Below are 19,870 nucleotides of genomic sequence, written 5' to 3' on the forward strand. Positions count from 1 at the left end.
TTAATAATCTGAAAATCACTAGATAGCCCATGACAAATGCTGCCTAGGCATTTGGCCAATGGTCAACATGCCATGGCCATGTGAAGTGATCAAGGGGCTGATAAACCACCCTACCAGAAGACACCAACGTCCTAAGTGGAAGATTAAGGTAATACTCAATTTGATTCTCAAATTGCCATAATGTTAGATCCCTTTCCTAGCTTCTGCCCCTGGCAGTCTCATCTACTTTACTAAGTGGTAAGGACTCCTATCTTTCCTACTTAGAACTCTTAGCTCTGTGATCTGTAATTTTATTAATATTCCTATCAAAAAGTTACTTGATCATTGGCCACGTTCTTTTCGTTGTTCTTCTACCTGCATTTAGGAGGTCAGCATAGAAAGGTTTGGGGAAATTGACATGGAAGATTGGATGTATCTTCAACCTGTCTAGCAACTTGAATGTGTAGGCAACATTACCCCCTCATTTCTGTATTTCAAACGAGCATCATACTTGGGAATCAATCTTTTATGAACCATTTTACCGTAGATCTTGTTGCATATTTGTGGTGTTAATTTTGGCAACGCCATATCCACCTTATGGAATTGCGCATCTCTTCTTTTCTTTCCTGCATATGCCAACTGCCTTCACTGCCTTTGACAAAATGTCACTATCTTATTTAAAGATCTTCTGCTTGCTTTTAAGCAGGACATATGCTGCACATGCACCTCATGTGGAGCCAGAGGCTGAAAACTCAAAAGCAACTTGAACAGGATCATTCCAGAAGACATGCAGGTTATAACAAAATTAGGCTACATTGAATAAATCAACCCAATTTTTTTTAAACTTGCACTTGCATTGTGCCTCTGATACTCCTCAAGCCAAAGCATTCACCTTTTCTTTCTAACCATCTGTTTGGGGGTAATTGCTTGTAGAGAACTTCAATTTAGTCTTAAAGATGAACAAGTGAGCTAAAAGTTTCATGAACCTTGTGTCTATGTCACTCATAATATCCTCAAGTATCCAAAGTGTTTCACCACATGCTTGAAAAATAATTCTGCAGCCACCTTTGAAGGACAAGCATATGGCACTGCAGTGAAGACTGCATATTTTTAGAAAATCAATCTACCGCAACAAACATAGATGGCATATCCTTTGGAAGTCCCCAATGCAATCCATAGACAAGTTTCTCCGTAGGTTCTCAGATAGGTAAATATTGTACAAACCCTGCTTCCTTTTGCCTTTCTAATTTATCTTATTTGCAAACAAGGCATCTTTTGAAATAAGCTTCCACATCCTCCTCCATCTTAGGCCAATGGAAGGACTGTGCTAACAAAGCAAGTGTCTTTTCTTCTCTTGGATGCCTAGCCCCCTCTGCATTATGCACTTCCCTCAGAAACTCATTCTGCTGCTGTAAGAGGCATAAAATTTGCTACCGTTAGCTTACAATGAGCCATCCTCCAACTAGTAACAATGCGATGTACGTTGCCATTCTGCATCATTTGTTGGAATCTGTTATATTGAACATCAATCTTTGCAGCATCCTTGATCCGATCAACAAAGCTGCATTCTAACGCCAGGGATGCTATATAGGCTTCTATTTCTTTTCAAATGAGCGCCTTCCTCGTCTACAGACCACTTAAAATCAAACTCAGCCAAAACTATTGCTAGCAGACTTACTTTGGCATAAGCTTCTTCTGAGTTTTTAATTTAGTACTGCATGCAATAAGGCACTGCTGTAACCTGAGTCTGAAGGAGGTAATGTTTTCATGTGCGACAGTGCATCGTCAACTGCTTTCTTATTAGTGAAATACCATGTCTCAGCATCCTTCAGCTTTCTGCTTTCGAAGGCTATGAGATGGCCTTCTTGGACTAGGACACCCCTAGTTGCAGTATCAGAAGCATCAATATGCACATAGAGTGGCATATGCATTCAATTGTAACCCTCGTTATGAGGATACGGTCCGTATTCAGTTCATCAAAGGCATGCTCATACCTATTTCTTATCCTTTTTCAGTGAATCACTCAATGAAGCAACCTTTTTTTTGAATACCCTTGAATGAATTTCTTATTTAGCCAATTAGCCAACCCCACGAATGAAGGCAATTCAGCAACCTTTGAGGGTGAAGGCCAATCAAGAATGTCCATGGTTTCCTTCCACCCATTTTGACTTGCCCTTTGTGTACGCAGTTCCCCAAGGACATCACCTTATGGCAAAAAAAACTTCTTTTCCTTCTACACGCAATTGATTTTTCCCATTACTTGGTTAACACCTTTCTCAAATGCTACACATGGTCTTGCAAGGGATCACTATAAATTACTATATCATCTAGATATATAACCAGAAATGGCCAATGTAATCAATGAATATACCATATATTAAATTATAGAAAGTAGGAGGATTTTCCAAACGGAATGGCAACTTATAATATTCATCTCTAGTCATGCAGGCTGTTTTGCACTTGTGCCCCCTTCGCAATTTGCACTTGCCAATGCCCTAGCTGCCAATCAAGCTTTGTGAAGTAAGAGACTTTGAATGGCCGTTCAATGAGCCACTCCACATTTGGAACATGGAACTTATTCTTGATGCTGACCTTGCTTAACACTTGGTCTACGTACACTCTCAGAGAACTATCTTTTTTCTTTTGAAACAACATTGGGGCACCTTAGGGGCTTTGGAAGGTTGGGTGAGTCAATCCAACTGTTTCCTCAATTCAGCCAACCCTGAAGATCCCATCTTAGAAAAGGCTTGTTTAGTGGGTCTAGTGCCCAAAACCAATTTGACTTGAGGATTAGTTGCAAGTTGTGGTGGTAGAGATTTGGGAATGGATTGCATTAATGAATTTTGCAGTAAGTCATTGATCACATCAGGGACTTCCATTCCACCAACTAATCCATATTGGCTTCCTAAGATTAGCCAAGAATGTCGAATCCCCCTTTTGCAATCCAAATCGTACCAACTTTCTGCATTCCTTCCTCTTGCTTGGGTCTTTACATTTTTGGAACAAAACATAAGGCCTAGTGTCCTGCTCATGGGCACTAACTTGGCCTTAGCTTTCATGAAGAATTTGATGCCCAAGACAATATCAAAGTTGACCAACAGCAGAGTCATTCACTTACATCGTCCTTCCCCACAATCCAACTTTAGCCATTCCATGAATGGGCTTGGGTTCAGGGTTTACAACCTTGATCCAACCAAAATTCTGAGAGAATTCAAGCCCCAACCTTGTTATTCCCTTCTTGGTGACAAATTTATGAGTCATGTATGAATCCACCATTGCATCCACCCCAATCCCATTGATCTTCACCCGCGTGTACATGAGCCTCTTTTCCAGAAGAGGCTTCTTTTTGGTAAAAGCATTTAACAATTGCAACAGATTGAGACATGTGATGTTCCCTCACCATCAGAATCGCAATCTTTTGACTGTGAGGCTACCATAGCATTCAATTTCTCTCATTTGGGACAGTCACAGGCTTGATGAGCACCATTACATATGAAGCAACAATAATTTGGAATTTTGTGAAGCTTGCTTTCCCTTATTTGATTACTCCCCTCCACCTTGGATTTGCCCCCATTTTACCTTTTCCTTCCCCCTTGTCTTCCTTGGCCTTGCCTTTGTCTTCCTATGGCATGGCTTTGGAACTCTTGATTTTAGAATTGATTCTAAAATAAACGAACCTGTTATCTACAGCTATGGTTTTACGGAGGTCATTCACTCTCTGTCTCTGCAATTCCACCAGTGCCCAATGTTGAAACCTGAATAGAAGTTGAATAGCTTATGTTCCTTTGACTTGCTCTTGACATCTAGCATAAAAAACTAAAGTCCTTGACATAATCACAAACTGTGTCCGTATGCTTCAACAGTCTCAAAGGCATCTCTTGCAACTCATGCTGCGTTGCAAAGGAGGAATTGAGTTTTCAATTCCTTTAGTGTTCCTCACATTTCAGTTCGAGGCCTTCCTACATTGGCATCATCTTTGTTCTTGTGCACCACCCCAATTTAGCATCATGTGCCTAATACATTGAGGTAATTGCAACTCTTTCATTCTCTGGAATATGGGCAGCCTTGAAATATTGTTCCATATTCCACAAAAAATTCCCCAAGTTCTTTGCACTTTTAGTACCTTCAAGGAACATAGGTTCAGGAACTCAAACCTTGTGAGAAACTTCATCCCCGAGATCTTGAAGACATGGCCTACTTTACAATATTAAAACCAAGCCTTTCCTTATTTAGTCATCAAAGAGGGTATCTATCATGATCACAAGATCAGTATGCCTCTGTCACAAGTCAATCAATTCTTTGTTTGATCATTCACATTGCACTGCTAATGTAACCGCCTCATCCATGTATGGAAAACTAATAAAGCTTTCCAATCAATTAACTCTCTCCCACCAACTTAAAATTTCCATAAACAAACCAGGCTCTGCACCAATTGTCATCTTGGTCTAAAACTCTATACTACCTATGAATTTTTCCTGATCATCATGACACCATGTCCCACTTGGTTCAGTCAAATTTCTTGCAATCAAACTCTTTGATTTATGATCCTGCAGGTAGAGAGACAGAACAATATGCAGTACACAAATTATAGGACCAATACCTCCCAACCTTCAATCTTTTATTAAGATAAAAGAAATGCACTCTAAAGCATGTACGAACTTTACCAGAATTTCTTGGTGCTTCTGGTAAATAACATGTTTATTTAACACCGTTGACAAGCGTAACTGTCGAAGGATTGCAGTTGATTACCCCAACTGCATTCGCTGTGCTAGATGTTACCAACATGTGCCAACAAGGAACTAACTCTAATTCTTGTTGCACGGTTGGAGTACTGCCTTCATGTTGGAAACCCATGAAATTCCCTCAAACAAGGGAGTGCAAGTTGGCCATTACATAAAATTGGCAACTGCCTGCTCCGCTGATTAACATGTCAGCAAGCTGCCCATGTTTTGACCAAAGCACATGGTCTAAGAGTCAAATATCTGGGTTGTGCCTGGATTCCCCTCAATCATGTCATCTACCACACATGAGGATGTAGACACATGACATTTGATGCATTCGGCAAGTTACTGAGTTAACCACCCACCCATCCTGCAGCATAATCAAAACCGGTCACTCTAATAATGTGATTAGAGACCATGACCCCAACCATGTCCATCTCTAACCAATTTAAGTACCAACCGAGGCACCCCAACAACCAGGAATGAGAATCTTACGTGGTCCTTCCTAGGAGCATAGTTAACAATTCGAAACTACAATATAGCCCATGCTCTTGATGCTGCCTTGGCATATGGCCTAATGGTCTACATGCCCCTGCTGTGTCAGGTGGTCAAGGGTCTGACATGAGGCCATTCAGCTTTAAAATGTGGACAAGCAAATGCTGACCATTGATTTTTTTTTTCTTAAATTTAATTTGTCTTAAAATTTAGGTTGATGATGCTTTGATACCCATGTTGAAGAACCATGCAGACTAACAGCTTAAGCCATTATGCAAATGCCCAACAATAGGCTATCTTACAGTTGCAATATGGATTAGGTTGATCTGAGTTGTATCCTTTGCTAAATCAAATTGATTGATGAGGTGCTTCTGATTTATTCTTTGTAAAATATTACATTTGTTTCATGCTGAATTGTTTTAACTAAATGAATTGGATATATTGTGCACAGTGCACACATTACTTAAAAGGGTGATTCACACTTGAGCTTTTGCTGGCCAAAATTGTTCCTTAAATTTACGCCCAGATGTGAACAATAATTGCAACATCTGTTTTTGATGATACAATTATTTTGCCCTATAGGTTGGTTGATACGATCCATCAAGAGATATCGCTGGCTGACCAATTTTTGAAACTGAAGGTAAATCATACATACTCTTTACACAGCTCTTGCCATTCTTTTCTTCACAAGCATTTTTTAGTGGCTTGTTGTCCTTCGCATCAGACACTTTACTGTTATACTAGGGTTTGGTTTTATTGATCAGGCCATAGTTTCCTACTTTATAGACAGTCATTAGTTAGCTAGAGGTTGGCATTAGTAGCCCATTTGTACTTTTCTGGAAAAAAGTGCTTCTGAAAAAGTAGTTCTCTAATAAATGTAGTCTGGGATTACTTACTGTAAGTACTTTTTCTTTAAATTTTTTTTTTAGACAATTCTTATTTTCCTAAAAAAAAAAAGTAGTTTGGAAAAGTACTTTTTAAAATAAGTACTTGTTTAAGTGTAAACCAAACACTACTTATTGACACAAGTACTTATAAAAAGTACTTTTTTGAAAAAAGTACTTGCTTTTTAAGATATTCCAAACAGGGGCTAAACTAGTTTTCCTGATGCCAGCTTGAATCAAAACTTAGCTAATAACTAAGGGCTTGAATAGAATTGTAGCCAAGGTCTTAGATTTCGATTTCCACTCAAATTTCGAAGCTCCCAAAGTACAGAAATTTTGATGGAAATTTCAATTTCAATTTGAAAAAACAGCAGAAATCAGTAGTAAGACATAGAATTCTTTTATGAAACTTTAGAAATGGTTAATAGATATAATAATGCAAGTTTTAGGACTAACATATTACAAGTTAAATACATTTATGTTGTGTATGAGGTGGGAAAAAGGTGTAATATAATGTGTATCAAACATACTTGTAAGATAATGTGTGTTAAACATATTCAGTTAATACAAATGAAATTCATAAATCATTTAAATTTTATTTGCTATACAAATAGTGATAATTTAGACATGAATGGTCAAATAAAATGTTGTTCTAAGTTTATATGAATTTAAATATTATTTATTATATAAATAATGATAATTAGACATGAATGGTTAAACAAAATGTTGCTGTAAGTTTGTTTTTTCATATAATTTCAAAAGTGGTCCAATAATCTTTTGTTTTGATTAGAAAAAAAATTAAGAGAGAAATTTCACTTCACTCCAAAGTCTCATTTGAATTTCAAGAAAATTTCGTTCTATAGTTACATTTCGATAAGTTTCACTAAAATTTTTAGGTTTCAATAAATTTCGGATGATTCGTTGATATTTTGATGGAAATTATGTAAGATGGAAATTGACTTCCATTTTGATTTCGAGGGTGATGGAAACCAAAAATTTCGACAATTTCGTGGAAATTTAAGACCATGATTGTAGCTTAACTGCTGTGTGGACCTGTTGGCTCATCCAGATAGAAGTTCCTATCGTATCAATGCAGAAAGGGATTAGGGATGATTACTATTTTTATGATAATAAAAGAAATTCAACAATGAGAAAAAAGAGTAATACAAAATTTGGAGAATGAGTCATTTTTGTACTGCTATTTGATGTCCTTTTCTGTATAAATGAGTCTAATGTTGTATGTTTTGTCTAGATATTCATTCTGACCTATGCTATGTTTAAATATTTTTCCATTCTTTCTTTTTTGGTGTTTCCTCTATGCCTTAAGTGTTCAGGAGCAGAATCTGCATAAAATGCTTCATTGTAGCTTGCTTAGTTTTTGTTTCATCTGATCATATGCTTAAGAGGATATGACTTTGGAGACCCAAGCAGTTTGGTGATGATGCCCATAGTTCTTCATGGAGATAGGCCCAGCCCTGGAAGCCCTATGCATTGTTTAGAAAAGCACACAAAAATATTTTCATTTTCATCAAACTATCTTGAACAAAGAACACGTGTTTTAATTTTGGAAAATATTTCGTGAATTTTTATTGCTTGTATGGTGTTGTAATCACTTTGGAAGTAGTTTTCTAATTGAATTGAGAATTTTGTTTTATCCCTTTTCCATGTGCGTGTTCGTCCTGCACCAATTTGTATTAGAACTGCTACTGCAGCTGCCATTGCACCACCATCCCTGCCTTTGCAACTCAATCAAAATCACCTCTTCTCCACCCCCAATCAAAACCACCAATTAAGCCCTTAAATTTTCAACTTCTCCAGGTCATTTATCTCTCGTTGGATTGGGTTTTGATTTCTTGTGGTTTTCATTCCTTTAGAAATCTCGAATGACAGGGAAGTAGAGAAGTTAGATCATCTAATGGAGGTCCTTGTGCTTTTCATCCTTCATTTGAGGGTGGATGTGGGGATTTTGATTGGGCATAGTTTTGGTCTTTTAATGCATTCATTGAAAGATTCTTCTCTTCCTACCTTCTCTGGTCTTATCTAGGAAGCTAAGGTTTCTTGTATTCAAGACATTAACCAGGACTTTGATCCTTAATGGAATTATTTTTGATAGAAAAAGAAAGTTTATTGAATATATAAGAATAACTAATCGGTAATAGAACTAATACTAACTGTAGAATACATCTCATTCTTTATTGTGAGGTTGGTAGGCTTTTGTGGAGTTATTTGTTTGGTGTTCTTGGCAAGGCATGGGTGTGCCCAGCAAATGTGGAAATTTTTCTAATGATTCTGTTCTATAGGTTTGAGAGAAGGAAGAAGAAGAAAATTTTATGGAGATTTGCTTGTTCTGTATTCTTTTGTTGTGGATAGAAATAAGTGAAGATTTTGAGACATAAATGTGCTCTTCTTTTGCTTTGAGATAGAATAGTGTTTTTACTGTCCATTTAGGGTGTTTTTTTTTTTTTGATAATTTTACGAGTATTTCTTTGGGTGATTTGGAGAATGATTGGAAGGCTGTCTTGATGTAATCTGTGTTTTTTTTGGTTCGATGATGTTGAATGTATAGCTAGGAAAACTTGCGTGACACAGTTCTGAATGCTGGTATGGTTGGGTAAAATTGGGTATGGGTTATGCCAGCACGAAAGACCTTTTTTCTTAGGCCATGCTTGTATGCTAAAATTGAGCTTCAACTAGCTTTGTGACGCATGGAGGCAATTTATATATTTCCTATCTAATACCATTTTCTTTGTTTTCCTATGGCTGTCGTTTAAAAAAAAATATGTGTGCATATGTTCAAACTGAGAAGTAGATGTATGAAGTATGGTGTTTAGTTTATTTTATTCAATTTATATTTTTTATAATAGCCTCTAGATTAGCTGCATGCTAATGAACTTCAATATTAAAAAGTTTAGATTCCTCAAAGCACTGTGCGAAAACTTCTATCGACTATACCTCCTCCCGAGGCCAATATGTTTCGTGTGGATTTTCGATCAATGCATGTTCATTACCTCAATAATTTAGAGGAGGATGCAATGTACATGCGATGGCGGAGCAATATAAATGAGGTTTGTTATGTTTTATTCATTTATTGCTGTCTTTAGTTTGTTTCATGTTTGGACGAGTTCTTTTAAAAGCTCTGTTTCCCTGTATTTTATTGGTGTAGATTTTGATGCCAGTCTTTCCTGGACAACCACGTTACATTCGCAAGAATCTGTTCCATGCAGTTTATGTTCTTGATCCTGCTTCTGTTTGTGGACTTGAGGCAAGTTTTTTATTTTTATTTTTTTATTTGACTGCCAAATTTCCACAAACAAGGATGAATCCTTAAATTTTTTTGTTCTTGTTCAGAAATACCTCATGCAACTTTTCTTCCTTGGTATCTTGCAGTCTGTTGACATGGTTATTTCTTTCTATGAGAATAATTTTCCCATGAGGTTTGGGGTAATACTTTATTCTGCAAAGTTCATCGAGAAGATTGAAATGAACTCTGGTGAACCCCCATTAGATCCTCTGAAGAATGATAGTCCAATTGCCGAAGATATATCTAGTCTGGTACTAGCTTCTATTTATCTCACTCCAGTATTTTTGTTTTCCCTTCTTATTTCTCTTTTAGATATGTTTTTGTTATGTTATCAATGGAACTATATTACTATATAACTCTGTGCAAAGTGAAATTTTATAATAAATGCTTATTCATATGCTGGATTTTTTTTTTGACAAAGATGAAGCTGCTAGAGTGATTTTGTGATTACTGAAAAGCCCATATGTTCCATCTATTTTGGTCCTAGCGTCTCTCTCTCTCTCTCTCTCTCCCAATTATTTTTTTTCCTTTTTCTATTTTTTTTGTGTGAATGATTTCTTTTGTTATATCATCATTGGAACTATATACTATATAGTCATTTATAAAGTGATATTTTGTAATAATTTCTTTTTTTCTATGCTAGATTTGTGGATAAAGACGAGACTATCATAATGATTTTGTGATATCCAAGAAGTCATATTTTCTGTTCTACTGTTTGGGCTGTTATTATCAGTGATCTTCTTTTTCTTCCAGAAAATTGTTATGGCTTGTGTACTTAGCTCCATATGTATTTGTTTACATGCAATTTCTAGAGATTGAAGCTCTAAGTCTTTTCCTGCATTAAACTAGCATTTGCAATTTGCCCATGATGATTAGCCCAACGTCATGGGTAAAAAGTTATTTCTGCAGAACTGTACTTATTGATTCAACCTGCTGGAAGATGGATAAACGCCTGCTCAGTTGTTACTTGATGGCCCTTTCATTGTCACAAGAACCAATTATAGTTTTGAGAGTATCCTTGTCTATTTTAATGAAGGTTGACCTAGGAATGAATTTTTTAAAGTTGCTTTGTGGACTTACTAGGGGGAGGAGAGATTTCCATATAATTGCTCCATAATTTTTTGGTCTGGTCATTACGCTTGTGTGTGTCTCTCCTGTGTTCAGTGACATCATTTATTAGAAAATAATATTCTTGTTTGTGTTTAAAAAGAACAAAAAAGAGGCCAGAATAATGATTGGGATTGTTGAATGAAAGCTTTTATTGTGCCTAGCTTGCTGGCTTGCTGATTAAATTTGGGCTTTATCCTACAACTTATAAAATTTTAGAAATATGAAAAAACCTCAAAAATAAAAGTAAAATCTTGAATGCATTGACTAGGGTCTCTCATTATTGGATCAGGCTCAAATTCGATTACTGAGTTAAGAATAAGATGATCTTTCAATTTAATGGTATTTATTTATTTATTTGTAAATAAATGTCACCAAGTCACTAGTATTTCATTAAATGTGTGTGTTTGTATCTCTCCATATATATATATATATATATATATATATATATATAAATTGATAATAAAAGAAATATTAAGAAAGAGAATGTACAATCATAGGGAGGATCATGGTTTTAAATTGCGCTAGCGGGTAGGATAACATAACGGTAATGGGAGTAACGGGAAGTAGGAGTAGCGGATGTTACATAACGAGAAGCGGGTGTAACGGCTGTGAATTTTTTTGAAGCACGCACAACCTTGTGCATATTAGCGTACTTGCATATTTTAAGCTTTTAGCCTTTCGAAAGAGTTTTAGTGTATTTTGGATCCTTTAGTTCGAGTAACTAAGTTGTTTGGTAAGGGCAACAAGTTTACTTTTGTTTTTAACCACCACTAATAAAAAAATTACGTGTGTGTGCTTATTTATCCTTCTCATTGTTCTTATCTATGATAAATTCTTATGTGTGCTAAATTAATTAATAAAACAAAATACATTATACACTCCATTATTCTATTAGACACATAAGACATATGAATAATACAAATATAAAATAGCTAGAAAGGAAAGAAGGTTAAAGTTGAAAAATATAGAACATAAATATCACATTACTAATATTATCAAAATAAAATATTTTACTAACAAGTTAGTATTTTCAAATTGTTAATTAATGCATCTCTTGTGAGTATTTAAAGAAATAGTAGGTTTTGTATCATTGTCATCCTCATTATAATCTTTTCCCCCTCCCGCCACATGGTATATTGAGAATGATTTGTGAAAGAGAGGGAAAAAGTGAGAAAAAAAAGTTAAAAATAAATTAAATTTTTTGGTGTAACAGTCCTATAGCTATTATGTAATGGCCGTAGCGGCAGTCACAGTCTGTAATGGCCTCTACAGCCGTGATTTTTCTTCCCACCGATTTCATGGTGTGTAACGGTATCGGTAACCTAGAAAAACCATTACGTTGCGGCTGTTATTTAAAACCATGGGGAGGATACTAGATTCTCAAAAGGAAAAGAAAAAGCAAGAAGCAAAAGAAAAAAATAAAAATGAAAACAAAAATAAGACCTGCAATCAGCCAAGAAAAACCTCTTTTTAATCCCTTCTCATCAGAGTTCACCGAACACCTCAAATTAGCCAATTCCCTCTGACCCTTCCTAATCTTAGATTTACCTCCATCTAGCCTAACTTCATTTCCTCCTTGATTAAACAACATGAGGCCCAAGTTATCCTACAAACTCTAAGTTTGAAGGTCTTTCCCTTAAATTTCTTGAACTGGAGTAGGCAGAATTCCATTTTTTACCTTTTGTTCTTCTTCAAAAACTTCATCCTCAAAAATATTAATTCTATCTGAACCTTCTAAAGTAGGAGGGAGCACATAAGATAAATCCTTGAGGTGATTAGAAGAAGAACTGGCAAAAAAAAATCCATGCTAATCCCGAATATGATCCAAAAGTAATCCCCTTTCACATTCAAAATCACTATTTCCTATTCTATCATCATCCGATACATCCTTCCATCTCTTACTATGCTGTATTAGCCCTCTCATCGATTAGCTCCTCGACTATAATAAAACCATCTTTGGGATCTCTCTTAATAATTTATTTGTTTTCTCACCAAACAAATCTCGATTATCTTCAATATGTTTCCTCTTTTTAAAACCCATTTGCATTTCCTTATAGCAAATGTAAACATTTCGACTCAAATTATCCGAATTGGATCCCTTACCAACTGGATTTCTTTCTGAGCCAACAATATAGTCCTGATTTTCAACCTCACAACCATTAAGATTCTTATAAAAAAGAACCCTCACTTTAATCCTTGGAGTTCCACCTACATTGTTCTTCTCCTGAAGAGGAGAAACATCATTCTTTAAAATATTAGTAGAGTTTTAAAAACCAACGTTTCTGCTTCCATCTCCTTCTCTTTATTGTTTTTGAGTATCTACTTCTCTTCTCATGACCACCATGGATATTGTTAGAAGACAAGCGCAAGCTCTGAACCGAATGAAACACCATGTACCTTGTTCAAAGATCATCACAGCGCTGAATTGAACTCTTGCAGCTTCTGCTCTGAAGGAAGCTACCTCCTGTAGCCTCTCATGTTTTAAATAAAAGGGTTTCATTGTTTGTGAGGATCCGTAAAGGATTTTGGGCCTGCCCATTCATTTGGTCCATCTATAAATAACCCTGTTTATTTGCTTTCTCACTAACCAAACACAATATAGAGTCATAAGACTGTTATTGGGCCTCCTTAGCCAACAAGCCCAGCAGACATTTTAATAGGCTTTTATTGTTTTCAAACAACTGGCTAAAGTCTATATTAATTGACAATGACCAAGCCCAGGCCACTCTGATCTCAACTACTCAAGTCTATATTAATCAACTGGATCAAGTCGTCGTCATCCTGTTGTCGCTGCAGTAAACCCTAGCCGCCTTTGATCTCTACTGCTCAGCCATACCTGTTGCCCTTAGCGCCGCCAATTGCTTGTGCATAGCAGACTGATGGAACTCCTCTTGCATCTGCCCCCACAGTGAGCACACACCACCTCTGGAACACCCTTAGAAATCGAACAAACTCCACCAGCATCTATGCTTCCTGATACTACCTGACTCCAGGATCGATTCTCATTGATCTACTTACTGCCTACTTCATCAGCGCCTGACTGAAACAAGCTCGTCAGGGCAATGAATTCATCCCCAAATCGAGACCACCCATCACCTTTTGATCCTTTGGGGACAAAAATAGAATATCTTTTACTCCTCTATCCATGCCCTTATTCCAGGAACTTCACTGCCCTGGTCACATGAATCCCCATCCAATAATCAACATAACCCACTCAGAAGCTTCAAAAACCCTTACTCAACCTTCTAGCAAGAGACGAGAAACCCTGTGAGAACCATATTGCTGCAGCTGAAGAAATTCATACCCACCGATTGCATTGATGATTCTTCTCAAGAACTAATACAGCTCTGACCTTCTCCACTTTATCCAATTTTAGATTGAAGGATTTCCCTTCAATATGGATTGAACGAACCTCGACCGTCGATAATTAAGAGCACCATGGTAATGAGTGAAAGTGAGAAGGGTGACAGAGAATTCTTTGCGCAAGAGAGAATAGCATCACAAGAGTAATTACATACATACATGTATATATATCTATATGTATATAAATATCTATCTATCTATCTATATATATATATATATGAAAAAAATGTTTGCATTGAACTTATAACACCATGAGAACTTTGATTGCTGTAATGGCTGCAAATGGGCTGAGATCTAAGCATAAGGTGTCTAAGCTCAGCCCTTACAAAGCTCAGAAATTCACGATCAAGCTCAGTTCGTTTGCCTGTTTGGGCTTGAGCTTGGCCTTTGATTTTTGATTTTAGAATTCTGATTGGCTTTGCTTTTAAAAGAGCAAAAAGAGGAACCTGGTTGGGGTTCTGTTTTGCTGTAAGAAGACAAAAGGGTGCTTGTCTTCTTTAATGATGATCACAAGCTTGCACAAGGTATTTCCTTGTTTAAGCTCTATCTATCCATATAGAAAAGAAGAAATAAATTATCTAGCATTTTGATTAGATACTAGTTAAAATTGTGTTACTGCATTAGAAAAAAAGGATAGCTATACTGTTTCAGTATGCTTTAAAGGCAACTTCGGTACAATTTTGATGATCTCACAAAGATTCATTTTGAGTCAATTGACCACATTTCCCTCCCATCAATTGGTATTAGTTGAAGTAATGGAAATTCCCATATTGATAAGAAATGAGAGACAAAAGAAAAAAGAAATTATACATACGTGACTCCTGGATTACTAATTATACACTAATAATAAAAATAGAGAGACTAATTAGAGATAATTGTTATTATGAGTAAATTGAACATGCATCATGGTACTTTTATCAACTAACAGGAAAATAAATAAAAATTTAAATAATTAGTAAAATGACTTTTCCATGTCTTGGTATTTGCACTTTGTTCTTGAAAACAATGAATCAATTCTTGCCTAAGGAAACTGAAGAACCGTTGCTTTATGCAGTTTGATGGTGGGGTAAACCTTGGAGATGCTTTAGTGGGCAGAGGAGCTGTAGATGGCCAGAAAATGAGTGGCATGTGTAGGCCAAGTGCGGAGTACAAATCGAGCTGGAACATAGAGGCAGCTTTGCAAGAGTAAAAATCACCGAAGAAGATTTGACTATGAGAGCCTGAAATATTGACTGTAGATTTAGCATTTTGGTTGAGACTTGAGAGAGAGAGGCAGAGGGAGCTGGGGGAAAGTTGAACCCAAAAGTTTAGGAAATCAAAGAGTGAGTGAGAGACTTAAACACTCCAGCTCCGCCCTCCACCAAAAACACCCCCCCTCGGTTTGGGGAATGGAATTGAAATGGAAAAGGAATTGAGGAAGGAATGAAATAAAGGCAGGAATGGAATTGCTTTTGAAAAGCAACAACTGCATTTTCTTCATAACATGGAATGTCTCTAGGAATCGTAGTTTCGAAATACGCGACTGTAATAGTTTGAAAAATAAATCATTTTGCAAAAATACTGACAAAACAAAATTATTTATGTAATTTTTCAAATATATGACTTAAATTCAGCATTATTTATTATTGATTTTTTTTTTGCATTTTTTAGATCATAATAATTTTTTTTACATTATTTCTAATTATAAATAATATTCATTTTTGGATTTTCTTATTATTTTTCAGAACTAAACGATAATAAGAATAGTAATTTACTTTTGCCAGATCTTCAGAGGAATTGGAGGGGAGCATTATTGTAATCTCTTTTTATTTTTGTTTCTCTATGAGGATCTCTTGTCCTCCACTTCTTGTAAATTCTTCTTGAATTAATGAATTTTTTTTTCCATCTAGAAACAAAAATAGTAAACTTTTATTTTTTTTTTTGTTGTTTCTATCACTGTTATTTTTTCATCATTATTTTATTGTTGTTATTTATTTGTATAGTAATATTTTATTAGTGTAATTTTTTTCATTATTTTTGTAGTAATTATTTTTCTTATAATTATTATTATTTGTCGATTTTTATTAATATATTATTGTTGTTGTGTTGCTATTTATTATTATTATTATTATTATTATTGGTGGTTTTGGTACATTTAGGAGTCAATCAATTTATGCTTTCTTAAAATTTACTATTTTATTAAGATTATAATTATCTCTAAAAGGAAGAGGCAGGAATGGAATCACGATTCCTGCCTATAAGAGGGGGAATCACCATTGCATTGAATGGGGGAATCACCATTCATGCAAGAATGTGAGTCCACCCTAATTTACATGAACCAAAGATGGGAATGGAATAAGGATTAGAATTTTGATTCCATTCAAGCCTTGATTCCAAAAGCCAAATGGAGGCATATGGTTTCAATGTAGATCTCAGGGATAGACTATCCACAATAAAGACTTCAGATTAAATAAGCCCACGCTTGAGCAGCCAAGCCTTTTAGGCTAAGTAAGTCCACCACAATCTTCTGAGCCTTATTTGAGTCATGAAGAAGCTTAATCCGAGCCTAGTGAACATGTATCGAGCTTGTTACTGAGCTGGTCACAAGTTGAAACGATCCGAGCCCATTCATGTTTAGATTTGGCTTCTTTATTAAGTGATCCCTGAAATTGGGCTTTGGAATTAGTAATGAACGAGCCTGATTGAGCTTTTATAGAGCCAAGGTCCCAAGCCACTCTTGGCATGCATGTACACTTTAATGAATCTATTCTTTGGAGACGCAGCTGTGCAAGCTAGTTTTGTGCATACTCTATAACAGATTTATTTCTTTAGTGTTGATTTTCATTTACAGAATCTTTAAAAATGTGACATCTCTAATGTGGAAAGGGTCATGATAATGCATCAAATATATAGATGTTCCCATGTTAAAAACTTGTGTTCAGGTCTACTAAGATGTTATGTTGAACTTGTGGTAACAGAAAACTGAGACTTCTGAGGGCAATTTGTTGCTAACTGTTTTTTCCTTGGGTTCTTTATGCTTATTTATTTATTTATTTATTTTTTTGGGGGGGGGGGGGGGGGTGGGGTTGATAATGTTGCTAAGTTGGTGCTTGTTTGGGGGGGTCATGTTCCTCTAGAAGTAATAAGTGTATCCTTCACCTTCCTGCTCAACCTCTTCTTGTTTCTAATACTTTTTGCCAAAGGTAGGATTCTTGTAAGAGGGAGGGCTGTGGATTTAGCTCTGAGGGAGGTGAGAGAAATTTTAAAGACTTACATAAGCTCCTAGAAGACCTGGGCTTGAAACGAGTGGACCCCTTAGGCAAGTAGACGAGGTTGGGTTTGAGCTGCAGAACCTACATAGTAAGAAAAAGATAGTCCAAAAAAATTTAAGAATTTGGTCTGTTTTATTATCTATGAGGGTGTTAGGGGCTGGCTTGTGAAGGGTGGTGTGTTAAGTTATGAAGGCTATCAGTTGGGTGCCCCTTTAGGTGGGGTGTGAGGCATCCGCTTATTTAGGTGCCCCTTTTGGGGGGGGGGGGGGGGGGGGGTGGGTAACCCTAAATCTCTGGATTTTTGGAATCTGATAGTGAAAATGGTGGCGAAGCTGTAGATGGTTGGAAGGGGGTATTTTTTTCTCTCCAGGGTAGAATCACTCTAATTCAGGCCTGTATATCTAGTATCCTGTCATATTATCTGTCTATTTTGAAGATTTTAGTGGGGACTGCAAAATTAGATCGAGAAAATAATGAGAGATTTCTTGTTGTCTGGAGTTGGGCGTCTTTGGGATCATTTAGTAAGTGGGATGAGGTTTGCATGTCTAAATTGGAGGGAGGGCTAGGTCTTGGAAAATTGGTGTCTAAAAACATCTCTCCCTTAGCTAAATGGTTATAGCATTTTCCCTTAGTAGACCATTCCCTTTGGCATAGAGTGATTAGAAGTATGGGTTGGGTGAGAATGGGTTAGATACCAATGTTAGTTTGCGATGTTCATTGGAGAGTCCATGGAGATCTATCTCTTAAATTTATCCCTTATTCACTCCTCAAATTAAATTTTTCGTGGGGAGGGGTTCTCGGATTTTTTTTTCCCTCCTCTATATTCACTATTTGCAAGGGCAGAGCTCCCCTAAAAATTAAGGGTATCATTTGGCTGATTGTGCTTAATAAAATCAATACTAATAACCTGTTGCAGATCAGGAGACCTTTGAAGGCTTGTTCTCCAAATGTTTGTGTGCCCTGTTATTTGAATTCTGAAATTGTATCTCATCTTTTTTTTTTTTACACTGATTTTGCTTGGAAAATCTGGAGTAAATTATTTGGTGTGTTGGGAGAAAATTGGGTTTACACGGCATTGGTGGAGGGACTGTTGGTTATTTCTTTTGAGAGTTTTGGAAGAAGGAAGGATAGGGCTGTACTTTGGAATGCGGTATCTTTGCAGTGCTGTGGGGATTATGGTTGGAGCATAATGTGCAGATTTTTTGGGGAAAAAATTGAATGGCAGCTGGTGTGCTGGTTTCGGAAGTTCAACGTGAATGGAGGAATCTTTTGTTTTGATTTTTCCTAGTTTTTCTTTGATTTTTTAGTTTCTTTCTTCTGGTTTGTTCTAAAATTTTAACAGGAGATGTCGTATACTCCTCTTTGTAAATTCTACTCCTATTAACGAAATCTCTTCTTTTGATACATAGGCTATTGAGATTTCTTCCATGTTTTCTTAAGAGAAGAGAGTGACTATTTAGTGAACCATGTTTGTATTGCTCCATTGCCTCCATTGTTCTGTGACAGGGCTACGCCCGTGCAGACAAAATTTATTGATGCCTGTATTGAAAGGTAATTTTCTGAGGAGTTGAGTAGCGGAAGAGTCCTCTGTAGCTTTGGGGTTTAAGAAAGTGAGAATTCTTAGAGTAGACTTAGGACTGCTGTAATTTTGCTTCTGCTGCATAGTATTCTCAAGATTTACATCATCTCTAATTTTTAGAGATTTGAGAAGTAGTTTACTCCTTTAGATATGGTGATTGCTTAAACCTATCTTTTTCAAACGTAGGGTCTAATTTATCTTTGTACAGAGAGGAAGAAAGTCATTTGATGCACCTGTCACTCAGTCTTTTCAATGGCGTGGAAAGGAAAAAATAGAAGAGCATTTCAAGGAAAAATTTCACTCATCATTGTCAAAGGCAGATGCCTTTGGTTTTGGGGAATCTGGGGCCCAGGGCAGTTGAGGAAAATTTTGAGCATCATAAATTCTTTATTGATAATGGCAAAACACTGCATGCCTTCTTCTTGGTATTGGGGAGATTTTTGGCCTTTCTAGCCCAGAATGGGGCTCCCCTAGTGTGTTTAAATATGCTGGGAAAGAGGCAATTGGAAGATATTCAAAGAAGGCTTCCCTCTTATTGTGGTTCTTGACTGGAGGAATGGACTGAAGATTTGACTTGGTATGATAGAGATTGCAGACTTGACCGGGATATCAGCATAGAGATAAAATGCAGTAGTCTTGTTTTCCTGTCATTTGTATGGAAGGAAAAATTCTTACACTTGGATCAATTTGGATGGTGAGTGCTGATAACTTGGAGTTGGTTTTGAGGTTTGGAATCTTTGTTTTGAGCAGTGTTGCTGTGAATTTTACCCCATACAGACTATGTGACTAGATTCATGTTCCAATAACTTGTTTTCAATTTTTTATTTTAATTGCTATAGATGTACCATATTCATAATCATTCTGATGAATTCATGCTCTCACTGCTCTCTCTCTCTCTCTCTCTGTTTATATCCCCCTTCCCTCACTGCCCCATCAAAAAAAGAAATTCTTTTCCTTTTGCTCCTGTTAGTAATTTCTTTGTGCTAATGGAAACCGTTGATGACATTGTTTTGCAGATCATACGCCTTTTCATTTATATTAAGGACAATTATGGGACTCTCACAGCTTTCCAGTTTCTTAGCAATGTATGAAACTGGTACTTTTGTCTTTCTTATAGTTGTCTTGCTATATTGTTCTTGCTGGTTTTGTTTATGGTTCTGTTGTTATCACCTTTATTTTTTATTTTC

At 36.4% G+C, this 19,870-nt stretch overlaps 1 protein-coding gene across 1 annotated transcript in view; it reads left to right on the forward strand.

The window, feature by feature from the left end:
* The window catches only part of LOC131164609 (UDP-glucose:glycoprotein glucosyltransferase), a 133,680-nt gene that overhangs the window by 62,952 nt on the left and 50,858 nt on the right, over positions 1-19,870 (forward strand). Inside the window, exons 9-13 of the mRNA XM_058121914.1 lie at positions 5,778-5,835; positions 8,992-9,144; positions 9,243-9,341; positions 9,467-9,631; positions 19,700-19,768. Of these exons, the coding sequence (XP_057977897.1) occupies positions 5,778-5,835; positions 8,992-9,144; positions 9,243-9,341; positions 9,467-9,631; positions 19,700-19,768 (544 nt within the window). The remainder of the gene's footprint in view (positions 1-5,777; positions 5,836-8,991; positions 9,145-9,242; positions 9,342-9,466; positions 9,632-19,699; positions 19,769-19,870) is intronic.

Source organism: Malania oleifera, chromosome 9 (assembly GCF_029873635.1).
Source record: "Malania oleifera isolate guangnan ecotype guangnan chromosome 9, ASM2987363v1, whole genome shotgun sequence".
Classification (NCBI taxonomy): Eukaryota; Viridiplantae; Streptophyta; class Magnoliopsida; order Santalales; family Ximeniaceae; genus Malania; species Malania oleifera.